Here is a 27919-nt window from a genome sequence, read left to right on the forward strand (position 1 = left end):
GCCTACCGAGACGGTATACGAGAAGGCCTAGATCTGTTGCTCGTAGCAGCAAGAAGCACCTTAAACCAATAAACGTGTGTATCAAAGTGATCATACCCCAAAGATAAGCACGAAAATATATATTACCATCTTGGATACCGGTTTGAAGTGTTTGTTCGTAGTGTTTAGTGTCTTATTTGTGTTAACGAACTTTAAGCTAAAGCGAAAACAATTGTGCATGTAACCAAAGTAACCTAAGAAACAGTAGGTTTTTTAATGTCCAGCAACAATAATACGCTTGTAAAAAGTGTTCTCTACTTTTCCTATTAATTCGCAACTGAAGAGGAAGAGGCCTTTTTTCCAACCCAAATAATGCAACCATTTTGTGGATAAATTACGCACATTCTAGTGTCCTGTGAATGTTCCGGTTACTAGGCTTTCTTCGGTGGCGCTGCCTAATTGATCGTTGTGTTTGTGTTCCGACGTTGTCATCGCTCTAGGCAACGGCACAACTGTAACCGGTGTTGCGTGCCAAACAAAACAAGAGAGAAACAAACTACAAATGCACGTGCTATCCCCTAGCTGACGACGAAAAGGTTCTCCAATCAAGACCAGTTGTCTTTTGAAAATCGGCTCTGAGCGCATCAGCAAGTAAAATACTTGTCCTCCTAGCTTTTCCCAAGTCCAAGCAGAGTGTTAAAGAAAAAAATAAAACAACTGTAAAACGTAAAGGTCGACACGAATTGGTAAAGGATTTGTCCAACTCAACGGTGAGCTTTTTTGTGCACCGAGATACTAAAGCGCAAGTAAACAAGAAAAGTGAAGTGAAGGCCTAGATACGAAAATCGATTACAGTGCAGGAACCTGGAAATTGCCGGATATTCCGAGAAGCCGAGCCGTACTTGTGGCTTGACAGCTCAATTTGCATCACCGGTGCGAGTCTGAATCTGGCAGGATATTTCGGTGAAGTGAGTGAGTGTGCTCAGTCCAGGATTGACTAGTGGACAGCGTTCCTGGTCTATTACCCTACTATCAACACAAAAAAAAAAACCCTTCGATGCGCTGGAACGCTTTGCCCTGAGTGATTCGACACCAGTTGGAGACAGAAAGTGCTGATCGGCAACAATTCACAACCAACGTACACCGAGACAAGGGCGGGCCAACGACCGAGACCACCGTCTCCGGCACGCAACGCAAGCAACCTGCTCAATCAACTCGAATTTGATTTTAAAACCAAAAGAAATCAGCTAGTCAGCAAACTTTAACACCCAGGCTGGTTGGAAAACGAGCGACGAGCGATCGAAATTTGAAGGTAAGCTCTTCCGGCATGACAAACTATACAACATTATTTGTACGACTTTTTTTATAAATATGCGATGTTGAACAGGGAGGGAACAATCAAATTCTATTACATATTTTGTCAACCAATCTATATAATCGCTCATATGACGACAGCGTGAAAAATATCTGAGGAAAAATCAATTGGTTGTGTAAAAAAGAGGTATTTTATATGAGTTGAATTTATTGCTTGTATAATTTACCGTTTTTGTTTTTAAACACGTTCAAGAAAACTGGAAGATTCAGATCGTAGCGACTCAATATTGTTTTCAAACAGGTTCATCATTATTCTATCTGTCAGCACATTTGATTTTTAAAAGCCGATGACAATCAGAACAGTGCAAAACTAACCAAATTATTATGAGTCATAATTTTCGTTACATTCAAATTGGAATAGCTTTTAAATCTGTAAGCGTTGGAAACGTTTTCTTTTCTAAAATAGCATTATGCATCGAAAGGTTATGACTGTGGCAAATACTACCACCAGATCCGGCCCGCGTCCCGTGCCAGAAACGAGACACGCACCGGAGGCTGGCAATCGCACACACTTTGACGCAAAATGTACAGCACTTTTTGCCTTCCACTTCACTTTGCACCGCCAGTTCAGATTCGGTTTTTGTTTCACACGGCGCAAAGGGCTTACGGTACGTGAGGCTGCCCATGCCAGAACGTTGCCTCTGTATGCGTTTCCACGAGGAAGAGACACAAAAAAGCAAATTCTTCTCGAAACGAACATCTGCTCCAGAAAGCGACATACGGCGGATGCTGCTGTGGACTCTTCCGGCAATTTTTTCCTTTCGTTGTTGTGTGTCTGCCCGTTCCGTTCTGTTCTAAAATGTGTTTTACCGAGCGAAGTGGTAAGTGGTACGTTTTTCGTAATGGCGCATATGGCCGGTTGTGGTACCGCGACCATTTGCGCTGCCACAACCGATCCATCAGCGGGTTCAAAAATCATGATCGATTTGGGGCCGTGTGTATGTGTGTACGTGTTTGAATGGCGCATCTGCTCCATCCAGCCCGGCAGGTGATTTGGGGCAAAAAGGGCCGGTTCGAGGCATCACTCCAGGGCACTCGCATCAATTTGTTCGCACCTGTGTGTGCGCGCGCCGTGACGCGCGGATCTTTTCAGAAAAACCGCAACGAATGCACCCGATCGACCTTTTCGCGAATGGCTGCGGCGGGAGATCGGTGAGGATCGGGAGAAGATCGTAGGGCGACGAGCAAAACAAAGAAAAGGGAACACAAACACACGCAAGGGCGGCGCTCTACTGCTACTGCCTCGGTCGGCCGGGTGCGTGAGAGAGTTCATCGTGGCGCTAATGTCGTGTTAATTAAGACCTATGGATGTTCCCGCGCGAGCGAGACAACGGTGGAACTGCTTCCCATTAGCGGGCTCGACGCAAGATGAATGGGCAAAGGTCGTACCGTTCCAGAAAAGAAAACGAAGCCAACGTAGAACGAATTGCTAGGGCACTTCGAGGTGAAGAATTACTCCCGGCAATCTCAACAAAGGCACATACACACACACTCGCTACTTGCCGGAAATGGCCGAGCAACGAGCCCAACTCAAACAGCGGCTGGATACCGACCTGCAAACGGCTGCACTGAAGCAAGCAACCGCGGTTCAGCAAACGGATCAGGCCACTCACGGTACATGGAGTTGAACATGGGTAGCTACCTTTTTACAATACACCATGGTTACGGCCCCAACGAAACACATCTTCACGACGTACACTCAAGATGGCCACCATTCTTGTGCACCCTCCAGGCTGAACTCCCGCCCCCCCGCTGGGCAGGCACTTTTGGAGAGTTTCCAGTGGCAACATCCGAGCTGCACAAATGCATTCGACAGGAAGAACAAACTGCAGCAGCACTAGCGATAATTGCAACCGTGAAACCCTTCCTTTCCGCACAGGGGGTTTTTGCTTCGACGCAAACAAACATGGCTGAGCCGCTGACTGGCTGACGAGTTCGTAAATAGGCTCACTGCATGTTGTTATTTGAGTTGCTTTGGTGTGCCACTCCGATTGTTGCACCACAACTGTCCCGCCAATTCTTCGAGGAAACCTACAAAAAATCAACCACACTCGCCTGACTGAAGTAATCTTTTTTGGGGAAAAACAAACCAAAACCAAACCACACGAAACCAAAGACAAGGCGAGGATTAAAAACAAAAGGGGATTGCCAAGTAACGCTGGAAAACTGTATCTAAAGTGCCTGCCATCGATCGGTTCTCGGAGGGAAACTAAGCCAGAGGAGCTCCAACAAGCTAGCACCGGGGGCAAAAGTTTATCCATAAAACAATCTCAAACCGAGCCCCTGCACCTGGATACTAACCGGGCAGGTGCGCGAACACTAGCATGGTCGAGCGCGTCGGGAAGTATTTTCCGTGTGCGTCCTTTGGACTCTCCAAAAGAAGAGAACTTTTGCCGTTTCCGTAAGATATTTATAATTCCAACGTGAATGCAAAATAACTTTTCAAATAATTATTTTTCTTTCTACAATGTTTTAGACCACAAATTTTCACAGTACTGATACACAATTTCTAAAAGCAATGAAAGCGAAAAGGATGAAAAAGGATTATTGTTGCATTTTACCAAAATCTTTTGAAACAAGGTTCGCTTCCCGAGAGAGATCTTTAAGATGGTCGTAGGAACAAACACATCAATGGTGATTTCAACTTCGTATTAACGAAGACTCCTCGAAGCAGCAGTTTCATACGAAATTTTCTGAAATAGTTTCTTCATAGTCAAAATGGCGCCAAACCAACATAACCTGTTACGACAGTGCTGCGGCGAACACTAGCCCGACCGTAGCTTGTGTTTCGTGAGGTGCACATGCTTGGTCCCTAAAACTTGTGTGAACGAGGAGTATTTTGTGGCTTCATGTGACTGCATCAACTCGGCACAGGTATTCCGTTCAAACCGCGTAACAAGACCTTCGAGAAGTTCAAGCGAATTTCAACCGGGAATTTGTGAAATTGGTTCCCACTCTCGGGTTGCACCTTGTGTACGGCAAGCCCGACTAAAGTCTCACGTAATCTAATCGAACCGCTCGCTCCGACATCCGATGAACAATAAGGTCTGTCCAACGTGGTCAACTTTTCGGAGCGTCCTAAACTGGGATAATACTGTATGAATGAATCCATCTGTAGAATGTTTGATCCAGTGCAAGAACCCACCGGTTCGACCATCGAAGAGGTCAACCATGCGATGCCAAAGCAACCAACGCAACCGAAAGGTGCGGCTTCCGGAATGGGCCGGCATATTTCCGGCCGCACGCTCCGTGAAGCGGAAAGAAACCGAAATGGAGCGGGCCGGGTAAACGCCATCGGAAGAACACCCGACTCGGGCACATCCATGCCCTTCCCGGACGCGCATTCGGCCAAACCCTCGGTCGATTCCGGATGTTTGTAAGTAGATTCCGGTATCGGGCATGTGCGTCGCAAATCACGCCATCCGATCGGTTCCGGCTGGTCAGCTAAAGCAGCCCGCAACTGCAGGCGGTAGTTGCATTACCTCGCCCACTCGGAACAATCACAAAAACATAAACACACCGCTGCGTCCAAAATTTGGTTGTTGCCCAGGAGGCGCAGTATTGTTTGTGGTAAACCGATAAGTAGCCACCGACGGATGGATTGGACGAACAACATGCTTCAGGGCAAGCCTCCGCACCGCCAGTGTACACTTTCATCCCCCCTCGAAAGCGCCCTCGCTACACTTCCCATACAGATTACATCTACAAGAGTCCGTTTGATGTGCTTGTAAACTTTACGGGACTTTTAATAGGGAAAACAAACAAGCGATATGGATCAGAGCTCCATGAAATTTGATCAATCGCAAAATAAGTAAAACTTTAAAACTACTTCAGGAGTCTTTTTTTCAACTGGTAGGGAAAGTGTGGAATAAATCAAACTAAATGTTCAAAGTCATATCAAATCCACAGACTGTCCCTTTAGAGAAGTTTACCTACAAGAAACGAGCAAATTATTACTAAAATGCCCCCGAAAAAGAAGTTTGATATTAAAGAGAAAACAAAATCCAAATGAATCAAATCCTCACTGACAGGCAATTTTATAATTGAGTTTTGACTGCCACAGGGAATAAACGAAAAAAAAACCCTGACACTCCTGAATTCACCCTTTGAGCCCTAGGAGCGCCGCCCGGAGCGTTCGGCTCCCTGCGTGAACCCTTCACCTCACCTTGCGGCTAATTTTCCCAAGCGCAACCCGAAAAAAAGGGGGCCACCACCGAGGAGCAGCACATGACGAGAGATCAAGCTAACGGGGTTTGCATTTTTGCGCTTAACCGGCAGGCGCGCAAGGTGGGTTGTGCCAGTTTGGCTGTGCATTGACGAAACGGGAGGAAGAAAACAAAAAGTAAGCGGAAAACCCCGTAAAATAAACATATTGAAATCGACGACAAACCGGCTAACGAACTGATCAACGGTACTGAAATTAACGACACGTTAAGAAATGATAATTCCTGGGAGGTAAAGGGAGGAGTGAAATAATGTTTCAAGTGGCGTTTCGTGCAGGCGGGGTAGAGAAAATGGCGAGCAATTCACCCATCCGTAAACAACAACGTAGCAAATGGTAAAACATGAACTGAATCAGCAATTATTCCTCTTATGCAAAATATATGTTTCATGAACTTTTGGATTGAAGATTTTTTTGTAACTAGACTATTATGTCCCTAGCATTAATTCGGACAACAAAATTTGATATAACAATTATTGGATACTTATCAAAATATTACACTTTGTTGTGACAGTTAGAAATCGTGTTTAAACGTTAGGATTTGGAACGTTATCAATCTGTTGTCTTCACTAGCTTAGTTTTTTTATCGTCGTTATTTCTATGTTCTTCTATGTTAGTATGCGTAACAGAGACACTGGCGCGGCAAATCATTTGTAATCCCTCTTCGTCAACTCCTGCGCGTCGGTAAATGTTTTAATTAAAAATTTAATGTAAAACAAAAAGGAACAAAACACTGAAAAATGCACAACGTACGAATATTTGCAAAATAAATAATATATAAAGTAAGGTCCAACTTGAAACTTGTTGTAGAAACCTTAAACCATACGATTCAAAAAGAAAATCAAAACAAAACAAAAGTAACCATTATTGACAGCCTGAAGCTAACAAAGCGAACGACCAAACATTTCGTTCGGGCAACACTTTTATCCAACCGGTCAGCACATTTTCCCCCCGAAGTGAGCAAAGTCCGCGGCATACAGCGTACCACCACCCTCGGCGAATGTGATCCCCGTGCGATTTAGCACGAAATGTTTCTCATGCTTTGACCGAAACCAACGGGCCCTCAACATGGAAGCAAAAGTGTTTCGCCTAACATAAAACGCGAACGGTGGAAAAATCATCAAGTCGAGTCTTAAATGGGAAAAGAAGGGCGTTGATCGATCAAATAAATATGTAACAGAAAAAAACGGAGGAGCAAAGAAGAAACGAAGACGCAAAAGGCCAGTGAGATGTGTTGAGATGGCGTCGGATGATGTTCCAAACTTGCTCAAGGGACTCCATTGTTGATAGTTTATTGCGCCAACATAAAGCTCAGTTTTGTGATCATGCGTTTTCGGTACCATTTCTTTCCATTACTTCTCGTCCTCCTTCTCCTCATCCGAAGGGTATGTTGGTCCGTCTTTTCTTAATCTGCTCCCATCATCAGCAGCATCGTATTTCGCACGGCGTGGCCACCCGATCGGCCAAACATCATGCTGGCTGCGCGATCGGCGAAATTCAGGGCTTACGCCTGTGTGCATTGCACGCACGCCGGTTTGCGCTGATGAAAAATTCACCGTTAAGCGAAATCTCATCTCGGTAAACCACAACATCTCCCTGCCCGGAGATCAGCGCGTCGTTTTCAGCTTCACCAGATCCGGCCCCGAACCTGTTTCCGCACGGCCCGCGATGAAGAAGTGGGCTGAGGGGGAGCGGGGGAGGGGTGAAAGAAGGCATCGCAGTTTGCATTCTTCTTGTCGATGCCAGTGCGCGCCTTCATGCCGTCTCGTTTCCCATTTCCATCCCCCCGAGAGCGAGCTCTTGGGAGATCTCATTTCCTTCCCGCGCCATAGTTGTTTGTTTGCCGGTGGAACGGGCTTCCGACTGCCTACGATCACCTGTAGCCGGACTGGAGTAGGTGCTGCTTCAAAGGAGAAACAACGACAACGGCTCAGCCGTTTGTTTGCTTCTTTCTTTCCGATCTACTCATTCATTTCAACCAGTCGGTATTCGGTCGAGCTCTTTTCTGCCCACCCAGCATCTTTCCAAATTGTAGCTATTACGACGCCTTGTAAGTTTTCACCAAAGAGATGCTGTATTTTCCTATTTTTCTTTTGGTTACGTTTTACTTTTCGTAATTTTCGCCCTTTAAAAGTTTTGTTATTTGATATAGTATTTTGGAACCGGAGTTTTAAGTCTCCTGTAAGAAATTAAACGCTTCTAACTGTCATTTGAAGCGATTTTCTCGACAGAAATCATCTATTTGACGTTCATTACATTGATTTCGTAATTTTTTTATGAAGAGCATGAGAGTTTTAAACGAATTAACACGTCAACTAACATGTCACGCAAAAAGCGGAGGACGGCAGCTATCCACATCAGCCCTTAAAAACAAATGTAATAATGCCCTTATGTAGCATAAAGCTATAATAGCTACAAAAGTTAAGTTTAGAAAGTGGTTTGATGTATTTTATAATCACATTCCATAAAAAAAAATATACTAAAAACAGGTACTTGTTTCGACAATTTTTTTATGTGCTCCATAAATTAAAAAAGCCTATTATGTGCGTATAGTTTGCTGCCTTTTGACAATCAAAATTAATTGATAAATGGTTGAAAATGTTGCTTAAACGTCAAATTTGAGTTTTTACCAAATTGTTTTGTGCAGCTGTTGCGCAATGCTTGCGGGCATTACCGAAGGGACGGAAAGGCGAGTGAGAAATGTTGTGATCCGCCATCTTATTCGCGGATGAGTAAGTAAGAGCAGCTGGTACAACCTCACCCCCTTCTGAAGCGGTTACAAGTGCAAGCTTTTCATCAAGCGGCGGGAAAAATGGTTTGAAAAGCCTCGAGACTGGATGCCGCTGAGGGTGAAAGAAAGCAGCGTCATCGCTGTAGGGGCCGGTAGCGCGGACTGACTGACCGACTGATGAGGAGGAAACCGACCGACGTATGGCGCTCGAGGCTTGAGGAGCGAGGTAAAGTGCGAGGTGCACGCATTACCGACGGAGGGGGGACGGGAAAATCTCGCGCAATTTACAAGCGATTTACGATTCCGCAGTCGCTGCGGGTTGTGAACCTGATGCTGCCCAGCAGACTGTGGCGATTACCGACCAAAGCAACGGGCCGCACAGTGGGTTTTATCGGTCCAAAGAGCTAGAATGAACGGATCCGTTTGGGTGCGTGCGATCGAACGTGTTGTTGTAGTGTTGCGAATGATTCGAACTAAAATGTATCTGATATTACACTTGAATTTACCACCGATTTTTTTCCAAATTTTCCTATTACTTTTACAATCTTTTTCAGAGGAGAAATGAATATGGCATTTGTTACATCATGAGTGCAGAATGAACATATAAATTATCTATTTTGAGTAAGCTTCTTCCTTCACTTTTTAAAGCCTGGATCTAAGTAAATCAAAAGGAAGAAAGCGCGCTACTGTAGCGCCTCTAGTGGTGCCAGCCGGAAACTAAATTTTTTAGTACAGTCGGACGTCGATTATCCGGGGCCGGATTAACCGGGGGGCGGATTATCCGGGTGTCTGGCAACTGACAACTGCACAACCGGGTTGAATTGTTTCCATGAATATCAGGTTGGTTCGCAACATTTTTTTAGGAAAAGTGTCAAATAAAATTTGTCTGATCGAAATTAGCATTCAAAATTACCATAAAACAATAATTCAAACATGTTTTATGTGTAACCAACTAACTGGAACTGGTCAAAAGTGAACTAGCCAAGACTCAAACCAGGTATTATAAACGTATTTTAGTATATGTTCGATTATCCGTGGAATTCGATTATCCGGGGACCTCCCGGTCCCGACACCCCCGGATAATCGACGTTCACCTGTAATTTTTGTAACTTGTAACGTTCATATTGTGAAAGTTCACTAAAGCAATTGAGCAAATTGAATAGGCCGGGAACCAATTAAAACAAATGACAAGTATTTTTCTTTAGTACAGTTATGTACAAAGTTTGTTATAAAAATAGGTTTCTATTATTTACGTGTTCCCTATTCTTATAAACTCATGTATTTCAAATATGGCTAAAACGCGTTGAAATATTAACGATCATTGCCATTTTTCCTCAAAATGTAATTAGAAATATATGCAACAATACATAAATAAAGAGCTAAACTAAAAGCCAAAAGGGAAAAAACTAATTAGTATAAAAGAAATTTGATAAAAGTAAATAAAATAACGACAACTTGAAGCAAACCAGCTTTCATTTGGGTCACCTTGACCCAACTTCTGGACTCGAGATCCCATAGTGATGCACCAACACCACAAAACGAGTTGCGATCTTGGGCTTGCTTCGAAAACCGTCAAATAAAAATGAAACCGTCCACAAGGTAGAAATGTCTTGCATTAGAAATAAGTAAATTATGTCATCGCTGCCATCAAAACCCGCCCCGTCGCCCCCTTTCCCGGGTGGTGATGGTGGTTTGTGAACGGGGATGGGTGAGAAAAACAAGCTCGGAAAAAGTGAGCTGGTAATTGTTACGCTTTCGCGCACCGAAAAGGAAAACCGCATGGAAGGGAGAGAGGGAGAGAGAAACTAAAACCAAAATGGACACACTGAGGAGCAGCAGCAGCAGCAGCACAGATTGCACCACACTTTCCCGGGCAAAACGTAATCACCTCCGGTTGCCACCCACCCATCACCTTTTTCCCGTTCCCCTACCCTCCCCCTTTTGGCCATCATTTGCTCCTCCTGGTGAATCATTTCAAAACGCGATGTGCATTAAAAGTAGTGGCTTGAGGTCTCCGCGTTGCCAAGGGAGGGAATGAGAGGGGGGTAAGCAGCCAGCGCACATACACAGCGCAACCCAGCAGCATAAATTTCCCATCCCCAGCACCCACCCTCCGGTCAGCCTGCCCTCAGCGTAGTGGAGGAGGACGAGGGATTTGGGGCTTTTATTGTACTCTCCTCTGCTAAAGAGGCATTATTTTACTGATCGCTAACGTCCGCCGTACCGTCCCGCCCGTTCCTCGCACCGCTGCACATGCCAAGCATCATTCACGCCACGTTCTAGACTCCACCCCTTGCCGTTGCGGCGACGGAGGGGTGGAGGGCTTCGTAATGCATTTGGTGTGGAAAATTTCCACAGAAAACCATGCTCCGGTTACGGTTGCATCGGTTTGAAGTAACAAAAAACAAATGCATTTTTCACTACAAGCACAGGGCGGGCACGAACGTTCAAACTGACACCCTATTTAAATCGTTCGATTGGACGAAATTTTGTAAGGTTCTCATGTGAGGTTATTTTCGTATATAGATTTTTCTCCATGCAACAGACTTCCAGCAAACCAGTGTACGGAAAAATTTAGGAAAAACATGTGCAATAATTGCTTTTTAATTATGATGAGCTTTAGAACAAATTACAGATCAAAAGATGTACTACATTAGAGCATTATATTTTTAAAACTTAGAGATTATAAAATTTCTATATCTTTTTGCTATTTTGCGTATGGAGTTTTATGTACACTCGACCAATACTGAACCGTCGTTTCTTAAAACTTGCCACATATTATGTTTACGACCTACAGATTTTGTTGAACATTTGTTTGACCTTCTTTTTTTTTAGAAACTCTCTCCAAAGAGAGTTACTGTGATCAAAAGACGGGATATTAAAGAACGTTTCATCCGTTTTATTTGATAAAAGTGTTTTTTACTAAAACCATCTACATTTTACATTTTGAACACAGTTTTCACAAACACTAAGCATGTACGCTCGTTACAGTGAAAAATAAACACCACATCATAGAAATGTACATAGTTGTTGCACAAACCAAGTTTGTTTACTTTTTAAGCAATGTACACTTTTTCGTTATCATTAAACGAAATTAAGACTAATACATAATTCTAATTCAAATTGCTGTTCACTGTTATCTGTAAAGGTTTATTCATCAAAGGTGTATACAGCAAGGAAAAATAGGTGAACAAGTAGTTTTATTTTTAAGAAAGAGTAAAACATTCACGAGATTTAATAAAAAAGTTGAAGTCTCATTCAAACTCAATTAACAACACATCATTTAAAGATTTAATAAAAAAATTGAAGTCTCATTCAAACTCAATTAATAACACTTAATTCAAATAAGACAGGACAAATCGTAATTTTAACTAAATGTCTAGCAATTGATTTGAAGGTTCTTGTAAAAGTGAAAAACCTAAATGAAAACCATAAAATTCATCATTTTGGCAGTGCAACACAGGGGACACAGTTTGAGCCCCGCGTAAGGGCAGAGATCCAGGAAACCGAAGGCGGATTTGCAGGGCAACAAACACGAAAACTTCATTAGCATTTCGCTCCGGCGGGGGTTTCGGTGGTTAATGCTCATAATGCCCCCGTGCGGTTTAGTTTTTACCTTCAATTTGGGAAAAAAAACTGATCCATTTGGTTTCGTTGTTTATTGTTTCCTTGCTGGCTCGCCTCATTTTTGCTAAAAGGATTTTGATTTCAAACACACACTTTCATTTGGCGCGTTTTCTCCCCCGCCATCCCTTCGGAGCGGGCGGAATCGTGGTTTTTAATTGGAATGCTGCTGCGGTTACTCCAATTCTTTCGATCCGGTTCCGGTGAATGTGGTCGATCGGTTCGCTTCCGCTCCCCGATCGGTTCGCTGTTCGATTTGCTGTTAGCTCGAGCGAACTGGGGTAAAAAAGAAACATTAGAAGCCATCCGGCAACGCCGTTAGCCGTACCCCGATCGAGCGTGCGATAGTTTGGGGCAGTCCGTTACAATATAGACTAGGCCCCAAATATGCACAAATGTGCCGTACTTACGCGTGGAAAGCTGGTAACTGTGTGTCGGAAAACGAAAAGAAAAGAAAAGTCGAGCAAATCAAAGCCGGGAATTTCATTCCGTATCACTCACGCGCGCGGCGGCACTAATCAAGCGGGCGAGGAACAATGGACAAGACGCAAATTCACCTCCCGAGGCATGCCACGGCTTATTTCACAAACGAGAAAAACTCGAGCAAACAAACCACGACTCGTGCAGAATGGAGAGCGTTTCCAATTTGTGGAAGTAACTGCAATACCGGCATTCAACAGGTTGGATTTCCTCCGGAGAAATATTTGGGTCCATCAACTGGAGCGCAATTACGCCACGCTCGAGAAACAACATACGCCGCCTAAGAAGAACAAAAACGTGACTGTCTGTCGAATGGCTTCAGTTTTGACGCCAGGAGAAAACTTATTTACGATATTTTTGTTATTATTGTTATTAATTCTGTAATTTTTAGTTTTATCATTTTAGTTTTTCTCTTTCACATTTTCCATATAAGCTTAGCAACCAACAATCCTTATTTTGTCAATATTTTAATCTGTTTAAACCATCTCTAGCTAGAGCCAATAGGTACTGCGTCTAAAAAAGACATTACAAACCTGCTTCAAAGTTAGTTGAACAAGCATCTCTTTGATAATTGCATTGCAAGTAGTGATGGGAATAATAACTCTTTTTAGAGATTTGAATCAGACTCAAGCTGAATCTTCGAATCTTCTACTTACTCTCTTGTGATTTAAAACGCGAAAAATGAGTGATTAGTCGCTCCAGTGACTCGGATCCTTAAGAGAGATTTGAATTCGAAAAGAATGAATGAGTGAGTGAAAGAGTCAAATCCCAAGGGGGAGTAAAAGAGCTACAAGTCGCCACAAAGATTAGAATCTGTAACAAAGAATCGAATGTCAAACAAGGATTGGAATCGCAACCAGATGCAACGACATCTGTAACACAGTTTCTTCTCTCGTTTATTTACTCTTTTAACACTTTGTTGACGGGCGTTTTTTTCTCAACACTAGCTGCTGTCACCGGGGCCAACAAGGTGGTATGTGTACAACGTACATGTCCGTCTTTCCGTCCTCAACGTTGAGTCAAAAACAGACGAAGATCTCCGTCTCCCGTCAACAAGGTGTTAACTACTCTGATGAGATTCGAGTTCCTGTTTGGGATTCGAATCCCTATTTAAAATCCAAATCCCTATTTAAAATTTGAGTCCCCATTTGATTCGAATCCCATATGGTTGGGAATCCAATCATTGTTTGACATTCGATTCCTTGTGTCGATTGACTGTAACGATTAGTAACTCTATTACTCACTCTTGGGATTCAGATGCCTACTTGAGATTCCAACCCAGATCCCCTCCTCGCGAACCGAATCGCTGAGACGTCCAGTATCTCTTTTACTTACACATTCGCACTTTTGCAATTCAAATCATTGTTAAGGAATAAAATCAAAACTATCTGTGAGGATTTCAATCAATTTAATAGTTAGATTCAACTCATTCACTCATCCTTACGCACATCACTAATTGCAAGTTCAGGACAAAAAATATAAACAGTCAGTGAAGTAAATTAATTACCGCATGAAGTAAGACGAACGTTTCACTAGAGAAGAAGAGAATTGAATCAAACAATTCCTATCTTAACATCTTTATAGATTCACACAAAATATTTGTTTCTTGAAGATACTCTTGTAAATTTATCGAACAACTGAATCAAATCAAGCGCATAACTTAGAAGAACAGTTCAATCCAGCCCAATTCATCATCTATGTTGCTTCAATGTATACATCTTCTGATGCAGCTAAAGTGCTAAAGCTTACTGCCACTCGAAACGAGTGAAACGACTATTCGCTGAGTTGCAAAACACAGCATTTTCTGAACGACCTAAAGGAAACCGATTAACCCGATGTCGGTTGTTATGGTTTGCGTGGTACGGTTTCATCAACGGAGAACTTCTGGGAAGTCTGCTCGGATGCATTCGCTTAGCCAATGGTTGATATGTGAAACGGTTCCAAGTGGACCGATTAAAACCTGCTGGTTCGGCGCAATCAGGATGCAAGCTGGAGGTACAGTTACGAAATGCCAATAAGGCAGAAATGCAACAGCGACCAACCAACGCCAAGGGAGTCATCTGCCAGGGAAATTTTAAACCGTATTCCGCATGGTCGACGTAAAAATTAGCGATAATATAACATCATTGTCGCACTACGAAGGATTCAAGCGTTAGTGCGTCAAAATAGCCCATCAGATTAGATCATCAAATAGCCTACACCATACCGAACAACCTAACACAAGTTATCACACATTTTTCTAGTGTTTAAAAGATGGTGTTATGAAACGGTTGGTCCCCGTTTACGTTCAGTGGCAAGTAGCAACGGCTTTAGACACTAATATCTTGTCCATCACGATCGGTTACGCAGTTCCAAAGCAGCATTTTGTACCAACGCACTATGGGCACGGGGTGGAACAAAACGACAAACTGCAATCGAGCTAACCCTCAGTAAGAGACAAAATATTAGCCATAGAGTTGAAAGGATCCTGAAAAATGTGCTCGAACAAATGTAAACAAAAGTCTTTTGACACTTTTTTCCTTTTTTTAAATAGCTAAAGTTTTATAATTCAGATTCCGATTCATAAGTCTGAGTGATTTTTTTCGTTTTAAAGATTCATAAATCTTTTAACGAGAGATTCACGAATTCCAAAGATTCATCCACTGATGAAAAGTGATGAGAAAATCACAAAAGATTCATGAATCCATCGGAATGAATCTTAGGTGAAAGATTTGTATGAATGAATCTCGCCAAAAGGTTCATAAGGCACAACACTAAAAATAGTTAATTAATAAATACACCCTACTTACCGAGGAATAACTAGAGTTAAAATAGTTGAAACGTCTAAAATTAAGCCTAAAAGAATATAAACACGATAAAATGAGCTAGAACTTGTTTCGAACTGGAAACTTAACTAGAGGAACTTTAAGAGAGGATTTGTCAAGCATGGTTCATGCTTCTTTTGTCAATTTTCAAATATCCTATCGTTAAGACTCAGCTATTAGGAAGTAAAACTGTCACTCCATTGTTGGTTTAAAGTTTCCATTTTCATCATACAACCACATTCGGTTGTGCAAGTAAATCAACAACGACGCTTCATCCAAACGCTGTCGAGCACGGACGCATCAGCCACGTTATGGGCCTCCCAGGCTGATAAGGCACGTCTGACAGTGAACCATTCTCCCCGAGGTCGGTTGGGAGGAAAATTGCAGCAGCAATGTCTGCAAACGATAGGATGGCGGGCTGGTGAAATCATCCCCTGTCTGGCGGTTTTCTGCTGCTAGTTTTGGCATTGTACCGTTTAGCAAACTCCCGGTGGGTACCAAAGTCGTGGGGAAGCAGGTGCAAACGCGGAAAACTGCTCGCTCTCTAGCAGACGAACTGTGTTCCATTAACCAATCATAAACGAGCTACTTAGGTGTAAAACGCATTAAACCTTTACGTTTTTTGAAGGCGTTTTTGCTTCGTAAAGCTGCCAAAAGCAATAACTACTAGACAAAAAAAACGAAAAATTAATGTGAGGCAGCAAAATAAAACGAAACAAAACAAAACAGTGAAGAAAAAGAATCTCAAACAATGGATGGGAAATGGGAATATTTTTAAGAAAAACATTTTCTGTTTTTGCTCTGAAACCTTTCGTGGATTGTCTTTCAATTTACTGATCTCACTACATTCACACGCTAAAAAAAATCTTAAAACTGTAAACTGCGACAATTCGATGCTGATTGTTTTTACAGTCGAACAAAAAACACGATATAATGTGTTTGATAGCGACAAAACCAAAACGTGGCCGATCCAGTAGCTGTAGCAAATCGAATAACAAATATAAAGTTTAGGATAGCCGAGCGGAAGAAAAAACCAACCGCCCAAGTGCCAAATCAGGAAAAAAAGGAAAATTTCCTTTCCGAATACTGTGGGCGAAAGAAAAGCAAACACATGCACCGTGTGCTTCGACGAACGCCACACGGGCTCGGGCTGCTTCTCACTGCTCTCTCCCTCTCTCTCTTGGGGCGAAAATGGCGAACACGGAAGCGATACGATCGCGGAAGGTGGGCGGGCGGGGAAAAGGAAGCCGGGAAAATCAATTAGATGGTGTTCGAAGGCGATTGACGGGAGGAAATTGAACTTTATCGTGTTTTTGGTTCGTTTTCCCTATCACTTTTCGCACTGTCCGCTAGAATTACATTCGAAGGTAGAGGAAGTCTTGTGAACACTTTTTTTTTGTGTTTGTCGTCTAGCTTTCCGGTACCTTCACATTTTCAGCTTCCCGGAGTTTTTGTACCTTTTGCTTAGCCGTTTTTGTTATAGCAATGCATTCTTGCTACACACGAAGGGGCTTTAAGATGAAAGGGCCGTAGATGTTTCTCTAGTATGTTGCAATTTACAACAAACACACAGCGTGCGAATATTTGCTCATCTTTTTTATCTTAATTAACTTTTCTCCAACCCTTTTTTTCCAATCTGAGAACGAAAAACTCCTTAAAGAGAAGAATTCGAATTGACTTTGAAAGAAAACAACTTGAAATAGTTTGAAAACCCCTATTGCAAGAAGAACAAAACATGATACTATGAAAAACAGAATTCGATTACTTTTTCAATCAAAACATAGAACCGAAAGAAACAAATTAATGACATTGCAAACCCCTTCAGAAACAAAAACGCATAGTTTTTCAGTAACGTCAGCAGTTGAATCGGAAAAGCGGTAAAGTTGAATCATTCTGTGTAGAAAACAAAATAAGAATCTTCTATCCTTCGACCGAATGAATCTTCAACAATCTAAACAAAACTTTTCCACTTCTCGCAAGCTCGTGTATGCTCTGCAGGGCTCGAATGCTTTCGTAGAAGTAACCAAAAAAATAGAAAAACAAAAAACCCGGATTGTTTATGTTTTCCTTTTTTTCCAACTGGATTTCGGAAAAGATAAGCGCGGAAAACGAACCCCTGGGAAACGGCAACATAAAAGCTAAAGGCAAAACTACTCATCATTTCGTTGTATCGACAGCCGCACACGTTGCAGGAGATGGCTGAGCGGAATAAAGGCAAGGTATCAAACAAAACTCAACGGGGGAAAACAAAAACAACGCAAAAAACCGACGCGAACGGATGAATTATGATTGTTCCACTCCATTAAAATGCCTCCAGCCGTGGATGTTGTGATCTTTCGCCATGTGAAATTGATAATGAGCTCGTTTGCGGGGCCGCCGGAAAGAGCCAAAACAAGGGCATTTTCCGAGCCCGATTTTCTCAAGCACTCGGCCGCGCGGGGACGGCGTCTTGTGCTTGGCGCTTCACCCATTCAGCCGCCGCATCGGAATAGGAGCAAATCGGGTAGAAAGTGTGGCAGTGCATCATCGCCGGCATGCACCGTTGTTGCGCAGACCGAGGGCGCTCTCATGGTTGATTTGAGACGAACGCCGAAAACACTTCCACGGTGGAAGTTAAACCTGCTCCAGCATCACCATCACCACACCGCCACCTCCGATGGAAACGCGACCTGTCACGTAGTGGCGTAGTTTCCTCCTCTAGCGCACTCCGGCAACCTTAAGCTTGAAGGTTATGGAAGCCAAAAATGAAATCGGCATGGTTGCGAAAGCAAAACCACACACAATGAGCAAACCATGTGAACCGCGGTGGAACACAAATCAAGCCAAACTGACTCGCTTCGGTTTCACTTTTTACTTTGGCTGCACGTTGCAAAGTGGTTTAAAAACAGTCAAACATACAATGTTTTGCTAGATTTTCGTTCGCGGTTCTGTCACACGAATTAGAAATCGTACATCGTCTTTGAAGTCTACTTCTGATAACCATTTACACTCCGTATATTAACTCTCGCCTGAATGTCTCCTAATGTTAAGCACATTACGAACAACTTCGTTCTCCTACTTTGTATATATTTCTTAAATATTTCATAAGCCGTAATTTATCGATACTAATTAATTAGAAAGAAAGGCTTTTAAATCATAATTTCTTGATTTTTAAATCCCCTTTTCTAATTTTCCTGAATATTTACTTATTGACCGATATCAATTGACACCTCTAATTTCTAAAAAAAATGTTACGACATTTTTTTTTTAATTTGTCATCAATTGACTAATATCATTTCATTGTCCCCATTTGTACAAGTTTTATTCTTCTTAAATTGAAGGTAAGTCCTTTAGCATGCTTCTTAAATGAGGCGTCATATAATTTTAACAAATCGTTGGACTTAGAAGAAAGAAAGTTGGCTACCATCGAATAAAATTTATTAATAAATTCCATATATTCAATAAATAAGGACAACAAAAAACTAACTAAAAACTTCAAACAAAAATCAAAACGATTCGGAATGATCTAAAATTGGACGCGCTAAGGTTATAGCAAAAGGAAATATTATTATAATCGAGTAATCTTTGTGGAAGATACCAAAAAGAAAAGCTGCATGGACGAAACACGCCTTGCTGCTTTCAAGGTGTGCGCATCTTGTTTCCCACTAGCCAAACGGTGGATAATTTATTACCGACAGCAATTGAATTAGGGGGTCGTATCTCTCACTGAGTCGCTCGTGGAATGATACCACTCCACCCATTGGCAGACGCAAAACACAAGAAAACAACGGCTGAACCTTCACCCTTTAGCCACGGAAGGGAAAACCACCGACCCCCTGGAGCACCCGCGCACACAGAAACGGTTCCGGTCGGCTTCACTGTCCGCAAGTGCACAAAACACAGGCTCGAGCGGAAGCTTTTATTACTTCGCTGCCCCTCGGTATCTTCGGGGAGATTCTGCTGCTTTCTCCCGTACGCTGGGGCATTTTCCTAAGGTTTCCTTTCCCTGTGAGACAGGTCGCCCGCCCGCCGTTTCATCTACCCTTTTATCTCGATGCTCTAGCATGCCCGACCACCTCCAAAAGTGTTACATCACTGTTCCATTCAAAAGTTGTGGGTAGCAGCTACAGAATTAACAGTTAGAAATAGGTGTAATGCCTGAAACGCACTTTCGGCCGCGTACAACAAGCTGACAATGAAAAGCCGGAGAGAAGGTAACTTGTCACCTTACCTCGATTAAATGGCGCTGCCCTTCCGCCACAAGACGATGGCTTCACGCTTCACTCGTCACTTAATTTGGGCAGCGGCGAGATCCTTTGGACCGAACCCCCGGAAGTGTGTAATAATGGGAACAGAGGAAAACAAAAACGACCACCAAACAACAACCAAACAACTGAGCGGCGGAAAAGTGCGGCTCTCGGTTTCATTCACAGTTGGATAAGTTTTCACGGTTTTCCCGCCACCCCCTCCCCTGTGCCTGTGTCAAAGGTTTCCGGCGTCACGTGCGACTTGCTGTCATGGAGACGTTTCGTTCGAGCAAGAAAAGATGATAGTTATGACTCCGCCAAGGCGATTTATCAGCCACCCATACAAGCGTGCGACGGGAAATGCCTCCACGGAAAAGCAACAAACTTATCGGTCATAAAATCTTGACTAACGCCTAACCATGTTAAAAAGTCTAGGATTTGACAAATTTCACAATGTAACTTTGTAAGATGACAATTCGTAAGGTGACAATTTACTAAAAAAATGTTTGAACGTGTTGTACCTAAGTTGGTTTCTTTATTTCACTTAACTATCTCTTTTCTTGTTCAGATCGTTCCGCACGTGGTCCTGTTCGTACCGGTACTAACATCTGTCGCTCTTCGATCTATCAAGCCCTTTTGTCTGTGGAGCCTTTGTTTCATCCAGCATCCATTATTATCATCCATGTTGGATTAATGCACCATCATTTGCACCGGGTGCCACAGAATGCAAAATGTGTTAATCAAAATAGTTCAAACAAGAGCAACCAACTAACAGATAGTAGAGACATTCTGCTTTATTGGAGGAACTCGTGAAAGCTTGACGCCTAACCATGTTAAAAAGTCTAGGGTTTGACAAATTTCACAATTAAACAATGTATGGTGACAATTAACTGAAAATGTTTGAAGGCAAATGTTAAGTTAATCATAGAAACTCGATATTTAAATATGAATACAAAATAGTTCAAACAAGAGCAACCAACTAACAGACAGTAAAGACATTCTGTTTTATTGGAAAGAAATCCAACGTACGGACTTGCTGGACGCTTGGAAGAACTCGTTACCGCTCGCTCGTCAAAGACCCACCGCCTTCGAACAGGAGTGAGGCGCTTTTGCTTCTCAAATGTCCGACGGATGGCCATCGAACCGAAGCTGCGGCACGTACTTGGGAAATGGCGTAAGTTAAAAAGAACAAGGCATTAAGAGCAAGCGCTTAAGCGAAGCACTCCTACCGCCTCTGCCTAATGCTTGCAGCAAAAGCCCGGGGGTTGGGGGAGAAGAAATCAGAGTGACCGTACAGGAACACTAACTTTGAATTAACCGTTAGCTGTAAACGACCGTAATACTAGCCACGTACTCGTCAAGAGGGTAAAGACGCTCTCGGACGGAACGGACCAGAACCAACCCGGCCAGAAACGGGATTGGGAATCTATTACTCAGCGGAGTAAAGTCTGATCAGCACAATATGTGGACCTACAAGTTGATTTCTACTAAAATCAGGTTCTTTTTCAATTGTAAACATTATAAGGAACATTTCCAAAATAACGGTGCTGAAGAGTAAACGTAGAAACTAACCTCTTCAAGTTACATCCACCTCAAACGATTGCAAAACTATTAAAAGAAAGTTTAATTTGTAGCGAATTGAGCGCGTTAAATTATGTATGCAATATGCCTACTGCATCGCACCATTAAAATGCACAGATTGTTCTTCCGTTCATGCTCCAGTTCCCAATTGTCTCGATGTGTATGCTAACTACTCTACTGTGTTCCTATATTTTCAGTCATAACTACGGCATCGAAAACTCCAAGCCACACGCAACGGACGGAATGAGTTGGATATAGTCAGGCTGACATTTTGCAAGATATCGCTTCGTGAGCAAAGCAAAGCAGGGAGATATACGATATACGATAGCCGGATATACAGCTACAACGAAGAGGAGTACCACCTGTTAAGCAATGGTTGTCCGGAGTGGGTCACCTCGGCCGGCGGGGCTTCGAGGGCCCGTGAATATCTGCATGGTGGTGGTGGTGGTACTATTGATGCTAGAGGCTCATGTTGGTGATTGCTTCCTGACGAACTACCGTGGCATTAGTGCGGACGGGTTCAGTATCTGCCCGTCGGACATGCGCAACTGCTCGTGCAAGTCGTACACGGGTTCGGAGAGCGAGATCGACTGCCCAGAGACGGACCCGACGATACAGCTGCGCATTGAACCGCGACAGTACGCGGAGCTCAAGTGCCAGCGCAACCGGAGGTACGAGTTCGATCAGATCCCTCAGCTGGCGATTGGTGCGACGAAGCGGCTGACGATCGACGACTGTCCGTTTCCGCGCCATCAGTCCATTCTGCAGTTCGTGTCGTTCCTGGGCACGGCTCAGGTGAAGCTGCTGTGGCTGAAGAACAATGCAAACCACGAGCAGAGCGCGTCACTCGTGAGGCACCATTTCGAGGGTCTGGAGAGTCTCGACCGGCTCGCGATCAGCAACGCCAAGCTGGCCGACATCCGCGCCGATCTGTTCGAGCACCTGCCCAACCTGACGTGGCTGGATATGCGCGACAACATCTTCCAGCTGCCGGCCACCATCTTCGACACTCTGCCACGGTTGCGCATTCTCGAGCTCAGCTTCAACAGCATGGAGGTGCTCGATCCGCGGCTGCTGCGCAACCTATCAAACCTACGGCTACTAACACTCTGGCATAACAAACTGCGCAGCATCAGCCGTGAAGCGTTCGAAGGTGTTCCGCTGCTGGAGCGGCTCGATATTTCCGCGAACCAGCTGGAAACGCTGCCCAGTGATCTGTTTGCGCCGCTTACCAAGCTCTCCGAGCTGGCGCTAGGGTTCAACCACTTCCGGACGCTTCCGCAGGGACTCTTCCGCACGAACAAGGAGCTGCGGAAGCTCAAGCTAGCCTTTCAGCGTGTCGAGCTTGATACACTACCGCACGATCTGCTCCAGCAGCTTCCTGCGCTGGAGCAGGTGATCCTGGAACGCAACGGGCTCACCAGTCTGCCGGGGACACTGTTGTACGGCTCAGCGAACGTTACCGAACTGAATCTGGCCGGTAATCGACTACGGGAGCTGCCGGAGGATCTGTTACGCGATCAGCGTAGCCTACGGGAGCTGAAGCTGCAAAACAACCAACTCGTCTCGCTACCGGACGGGCTGCTGAGGAACACGGAGGAACTGCGCTCACTACATCTGTCACACAATCAACTAGAGCGACTGTCAGGGTTAGTATACCACAGTGGTGCTCCATAGATTGGACTATGTTACTGATGATTTTCTTTTACTTTTAGTTCCATACTGCGCGCTCTGAACAAGCTTGAAGAGCTCTACCTGGACCACAACCAACTACAAACGATCGACCAGCGTGCGTTCCAGAGCACTGGTGCACTCCACACACTGCACCTGCAGTCAAACCAGCTCTCGTTTGAAACGTTTACTGCCCTACCCAAGCTCGAGACGACAATTGACGCAGCGGCAGCAGCCATTGAAGCGGCTGCCAGCGCTGGCACATCCGACGAGTTTGGTATTTTCGTACAGGACGGTACACCATTCCAGTACATGCATGCGCTGCGTGAGCTAGATCTGTCGGACAACTTCCTCACAAGCGTACCGCGCGACCTGCTGGTTAATACGCACGAGCTGCAGCGGCTCAATCTGACCCGCAACAACATCACCAGCCTCACGTACTCGAGTCTACAGTTCCTGGCGCAGGACATCACGGTCGACCTGCGGCACAACAGCATCTTCGAGATCGACCTGGCCGACATGGAACGCTTGGCACGGCTGGAGACGAGCGATCCGAGCCGCGGCGATGAAGCTGACAGAAGCACCAAGGCACGCATACTGCTCAACGACAACCCACTGAACTGCAATTGCATCGTGTACGCGTTCGCCCGCTATATGCAGCGCCGATTGAACAGCAGCTCGCTGTACGAGCGCGTCGAGCTGGTGGCTGACACGTTGGCCTGCGAGGGCCCGGAGCACCTGCACGGTATGCTGATCCGGGACGTGCCTACCCGGGAGTTGCTGTGCGAGCTGGACAGCCCAACGACCGCCATCCGCCACTGCCCCGACGGTTGCAGCTGTCTCATACGCCCAGCCGACTCGGGGGTTATCGTGAACTGCAACAGCCTAGGGTTGAACCACGTACCTTCCCTCCCGCGGCCAACCTCGTTCGGCTATCGGTTCATCGAGCTGCACGTCGAGAACAACAACATAAGCAGTCTGCCCAGCACGGGCCAAGGCGCCGGTGGCTGGAACGATGTGCACGAGCTGTACGCGTCCAACAACTCCATCGACAAGCTGCGGCTCGATCAACTACCGGCCGGTCTGCGCGTCCTTGATCTCACCCGCAACAAGCTGACCGGCTTGGACGGAACCGTCACCGAGGCGCTGACGAACCGCGCCGACAAGCTGCTGGCGCTACGGCTCGCACACAACGACTGGACCTGCCAGTGTGAGGCATCGCAGTTTCTCACCTTCGCCCACGCCAACGCACGCAGCATCGACGACTTTGGCCGGCTGCAGTGCGCCGACGGCCGCCAGCTCGACCAGACGACCCTCGGCGACCTTTGCACCGACCGTACCGGCTCGATCGTACTGGCGTGCGTCCTCATCTCGATCGTCGCCTGTCTGCTCGCCCTGCTCTCCTTCGTCTACTACACGTACCATCTCGAGCTGAAGGTGTGGCTGTTCAAGCACGGCATCTGCCTATGGCTGGTGGCTGAGGAGGAGCTCGACCGGGACAAGCTGTACGACGCCTTCGTATCGTACTCGCACAAAGACGAGGCGTTCATCACCGAGCACCTGGTCCCGACGCTCGAGCGCCCTCCGATGAACTTCCGCATCTGTTGGCACGTACGTGACTGGACACCGGGTGAAATGATCTCCTCACAGGTACGTCTATAACGTTTGTTCAATCAAGTTTATGATCCTTGCAACCACAACGTTATCAACTCGTGCCAGAATACCTACGTTGTGCTACTCTTTAAATAGTTCTCGATAAATATCCATCTCATGTTGTCGTTATTTGATATTACATTTAAAAATTCAGGACTATATGGCATTCACACCTTTTTGAAGTTCATGAAAGTATTTTGTTATGAGTTTGATATGTGGATTTCTATTTGTTGTCTCCATTGGACGATAAATGTGTTACAATAAGGTATTGCCAAACCCCCATAAACATTATAATTTCTACCAATACAATGCACGAAATTCCTATAAACGCACCACCATATTGATACTGCTGTGCTTACTGTTGATGAAAGAAGTTTTGTATTAGTTTTTAAAGTAACCACATTTTGCAATAAAATGAGAACTCTCAATAAAGTAGGACATCCCTATGAACACACCATAAAATATTTCAAATTAACTTGACAATCACCTTAAAATATCTACACCAAGTTTGTGTGATATTTTTTAAAGTGTTTGGAAAAATTACTTGGCGTACAATTGGCCAAGATGTGCATCATGGGTATTCTTCTCTGATGGCCACTTGGAGCTCTCGAATCATTCTAAACTGCATCTCTGATGTAAAATCGTCTGACCATTTGTTCATGCATCGCGTTAGCAGTAACTTAACTAAAAATGATTTCCACAAATTGCGCAACGAAAATATTCATTAGAAAAACAAACACAGAGGGCAAATGAACTTAAAAAAAATATATAAAACTCCTGTCGTCAAGATTAGATTAGGCATTAAAAGAAATGGTGGTGCGTTTACAGGAATTTTGCGCAGTGTTTGTGCAGTTCTTAAACTTTTCAACATTTCATACAGATTACAATGTGTTTTCGAACATATTCAAGCTTTTAATCCGCTTCTCGAAAGTCTTGACACCAAAAGTAGGAAATGACGTACAACAACTCCAAAATAAACACGAGTGATTACATACTTGTAAAACATTGAAATGGATCTAATCCAAACTTCAAATTGCTCAAATTTTCCTCGTTAATTGAACAAGCAACATTACTTCAATAAAGTTGCGACTTCAAAACTAAATATCTTGTTATATAAGGTTTGTTATTGTGCCTTTACTAATTGTATCTTCTTATTTTGCTTTTTCTCTGACAGATATCGAGCTCGGTCGAGCAATCCCGGCGCACCATTATCGTACTGTCCAGCAACTTTCTGGAATCGCTCTGGGGCCAGCTGGAGTTCCGCACGGCGCACCTGCAGTCGATGGCGGAACGGCGCAACCGGCTCATCATCGTGATCTACGGCGACATCGGCAACATCGACGACCTCGAGCCGGAGCTGCGCGCATATCTGCACACGAACACCTACGTCCGGTGGGGCGACCCGTGGTTCTGGGACAAGGTACGCTTCGCCATGCCGCATCCGCCGAAGGTGCGAGGGGGGGCCGGCGGCGGCGGCGGAAGTGGAGCGAACGTCGTCAAGTCCGGTGTCAGCACCGCCGGCGGTCTGTTCATGAAGCAACTGCAGCCATCCGCCAACTCTACCGTCGACGATAAGCTCGAACTTATCAAACCGCAGAGCACGATGGTACCGGCGACGCCGCCCGCACTCACCACACCCCCGACCGAGCCGAACGGTGCGATTCCGGCCACCCCGAACGGGTCGGTGGGTCCGTTCATCATCAGCAACGGTCTCAGCAACGGCACACCGACGCATCGGATCGTTTCGCCACCCTACCGCACCATCAACGGTGGCCATATCAACGGAGCGTTCATGATCAACACCAACGCGAAGCAGAGCGATGTTTAATAAAGGGCGAGCAATTCATCATCAAGCAACCATCGAACATCAACGTCAGCCAGTAGTTCATCTAACCAAATCAATCATCTCAGCAAGAACCAAGCGTGAAAATCTGAGACCCGGACGACCCGGAACGTCCTTTGGGATGTGAGTCAAAAGCAGATCAGATCAAAGAACGGCGAACGGATAAACGTAACCACCTAGATAGACGAATAGTGTCCTAGCACTCAAACAAACGAACAGACTGATTAAGCGAAAACTCATTCGCGCGAAGTATCCTGCGTAATCCTACCTTTCAGGAGGATCGAGGAAAGATCTATATGAGATTAAGCTACCGTAAGGCAATCGATAGAGTAACACTGCGCAGTGCTCTCTACTACCAACCCATCGCGTGGTACAGGACTGCATCGAGTAGAACATTGATCTTGGGGGCATGTGATTGTGAAAGCGTTAGAATCGAGCTCTCTCCAACACAAGGACCCCAACGACGCCACAGTCGGTTCTTTCTAGTTTGCGAATTTATGTGTTTTGATCCAGGATAGTCGGAACCCCTTCGCTCACCCGGACTTTCTTTTGCCGGTCGTTTTTAATTTAAATTTTCCACTATGCTAGCGTGTAAGAAACTACTCAACACAAAGAAACCAATGGTAGCAAGCAAGCGGGGCAGATTAACGTTTAAGCGTAAACTCCAAAGCATCCCTCTCTCCCCCTGGCGTGCCCATTTTATCCTCCTTCTCGCACATTTTGATAATGGCTAACTGTGACAAAAAAAAAACAAAAAACCAGACGAGTGTGGATTCGATGGGCTTATCATATTAGTTGGTTTGGTGCGAGTTGAACAAGGGGGCGTTGAAGGCTTGCGCCAAACGGGTTTAAGAATGTTGCATAGGGGGGAGGTGGGGGGGATCTAATTTTAACACTTGCATGCCCTATTCGTACTTAAAAATTAAATTTTTGCGTTTGAATGTGAGATCCTCTTCTTCCGAACAACATAAACCGGCGTGAATGTTTAGGATCTAATGGTGCACGAGTTATAACTTAGTACCTTTTTTTTAATGTTTGAGGTTTTGAGACGATGTAAAAAACAATAGGCAAAAACAGGCAGCTTGGATTTATTTTCCGTTTATAAAATGTAAGGTTTACGCCACTGAATGCGTATCGAGGAGGAAGAGAGAGAGAGAGACGAGAGGAAGATAACTATATTTTAGATTATAACCAACATAAGAAACAGTACGTAGTAAGTACAATAATATACGCAATCGTGTCAAAAAAAAACCCATGAAGCATGGTGTTGTGTTTGCCTGGTTTTTGTGCAGAAAGATTTAATCTTGTGGTTTTTTTTGTCCGCTTCCGCGTTTGGAGAGTGACCAGAGGCGCAAGATGCAGATGTTAAGTTTTTCAACCGCTTTCGCTATCAGCTATGTTTCTTCTAGGGTTTTGTTTTGATTTGCCTGCCTGTAGAACCAGCCTCACCGGGTACGAAACGACCCAATATTGCTGAAGTACAAACGGCGTGGAAAACCCGAGATAAGACCCCGACACCGAGGCATAATGCGTCGAACAACAAAGTCAAACCCATCACGTACGACACTTCTTGAGATGTTGGTGTTTCATCAGGAAGAACTTTTACCTATTCCTGGGAATTACGTCTCACCGTTGCCTGCGACTTTCGCCGTTGCCTGGTAGGTAAAAAGAGAGACGGCACACGATGGATACTGCATGGAGATACTTAAAATTATTATTTACTACCACTTG

The 27919-nt window shown here is 44.6% G+C and overlaps 2 protein-coding genes across 2 annotated transcripts in view; one reads left to right on the plus strand and one right to left on the minus strand.

The window, feature by feature from the left end:
* On the plus strand, window positions 1-27337 carry LOC131269209 (protein toll). Its single transcript, XM_058271546.1, has 4 exons — window positions 1-1291; window positions 21219-22670; window positions 22737-24342; window positions 25520-27337. The coding sequence occupies exons 2-4, from the start codon at window positions 21394-21396 to the stop codon at window positions 26171-26173; spliced, it is 3537 nt and encodes a 1178-aa protein (XP_058127529.1). The 5' UTR covers window positions 1-1291; window positions 21219-21393; the 3' UTR covers window positions 26174-27337.
* Window positions 1-27919, minus strand: part of LOC131269215 (uncharacterized) — a 64494-nt gene that overhangs the window by 26837 nt on the left and 9738 nt on the right. The window lies entirely within an intron of this gene.

Source organism: Anopheles coustani, chromosome X (assembly GCF_943734705.1).
Source record: "Anopheles coustani chromosome X, idAnoCousDA_361_x.2, whole genome shotgun sequence".
Taxonomy (NCBI): Eukaryota; Metazoa; Arthropoda; class Insecta; order Diptera; family Culicidae; genus Anopheles; species Anopheles coustani.

What these genes read in the sequence shown, in the direction of transcription:
- LOC131269209 (XM_058271546.1), top strand. Translation starts at nt 21,394, where the DNA reads ATGGTTGTCCGGAGTGGGTCACCTCGGCCGGCGGGGCTTCGAGGGCCC. An exon ending in CAACTAGAGCGACTGTCAGG is followed by an intron (nt 22,671 to 22,736) that starts GTTAGTATACCA and finishes TTTTACTTTTAG; the next exon opens with TTCCATACTGCGCGCTCTGA. An exon ending in GTGAAATGATCTCCTCACAG is followed by an intron (nt 24,343 to 25,519) that starts GTACGTCTATAA and finishes TTTCTCTGACAG; the next exon opens with ATATCGAGCTCGGTCGAGCA.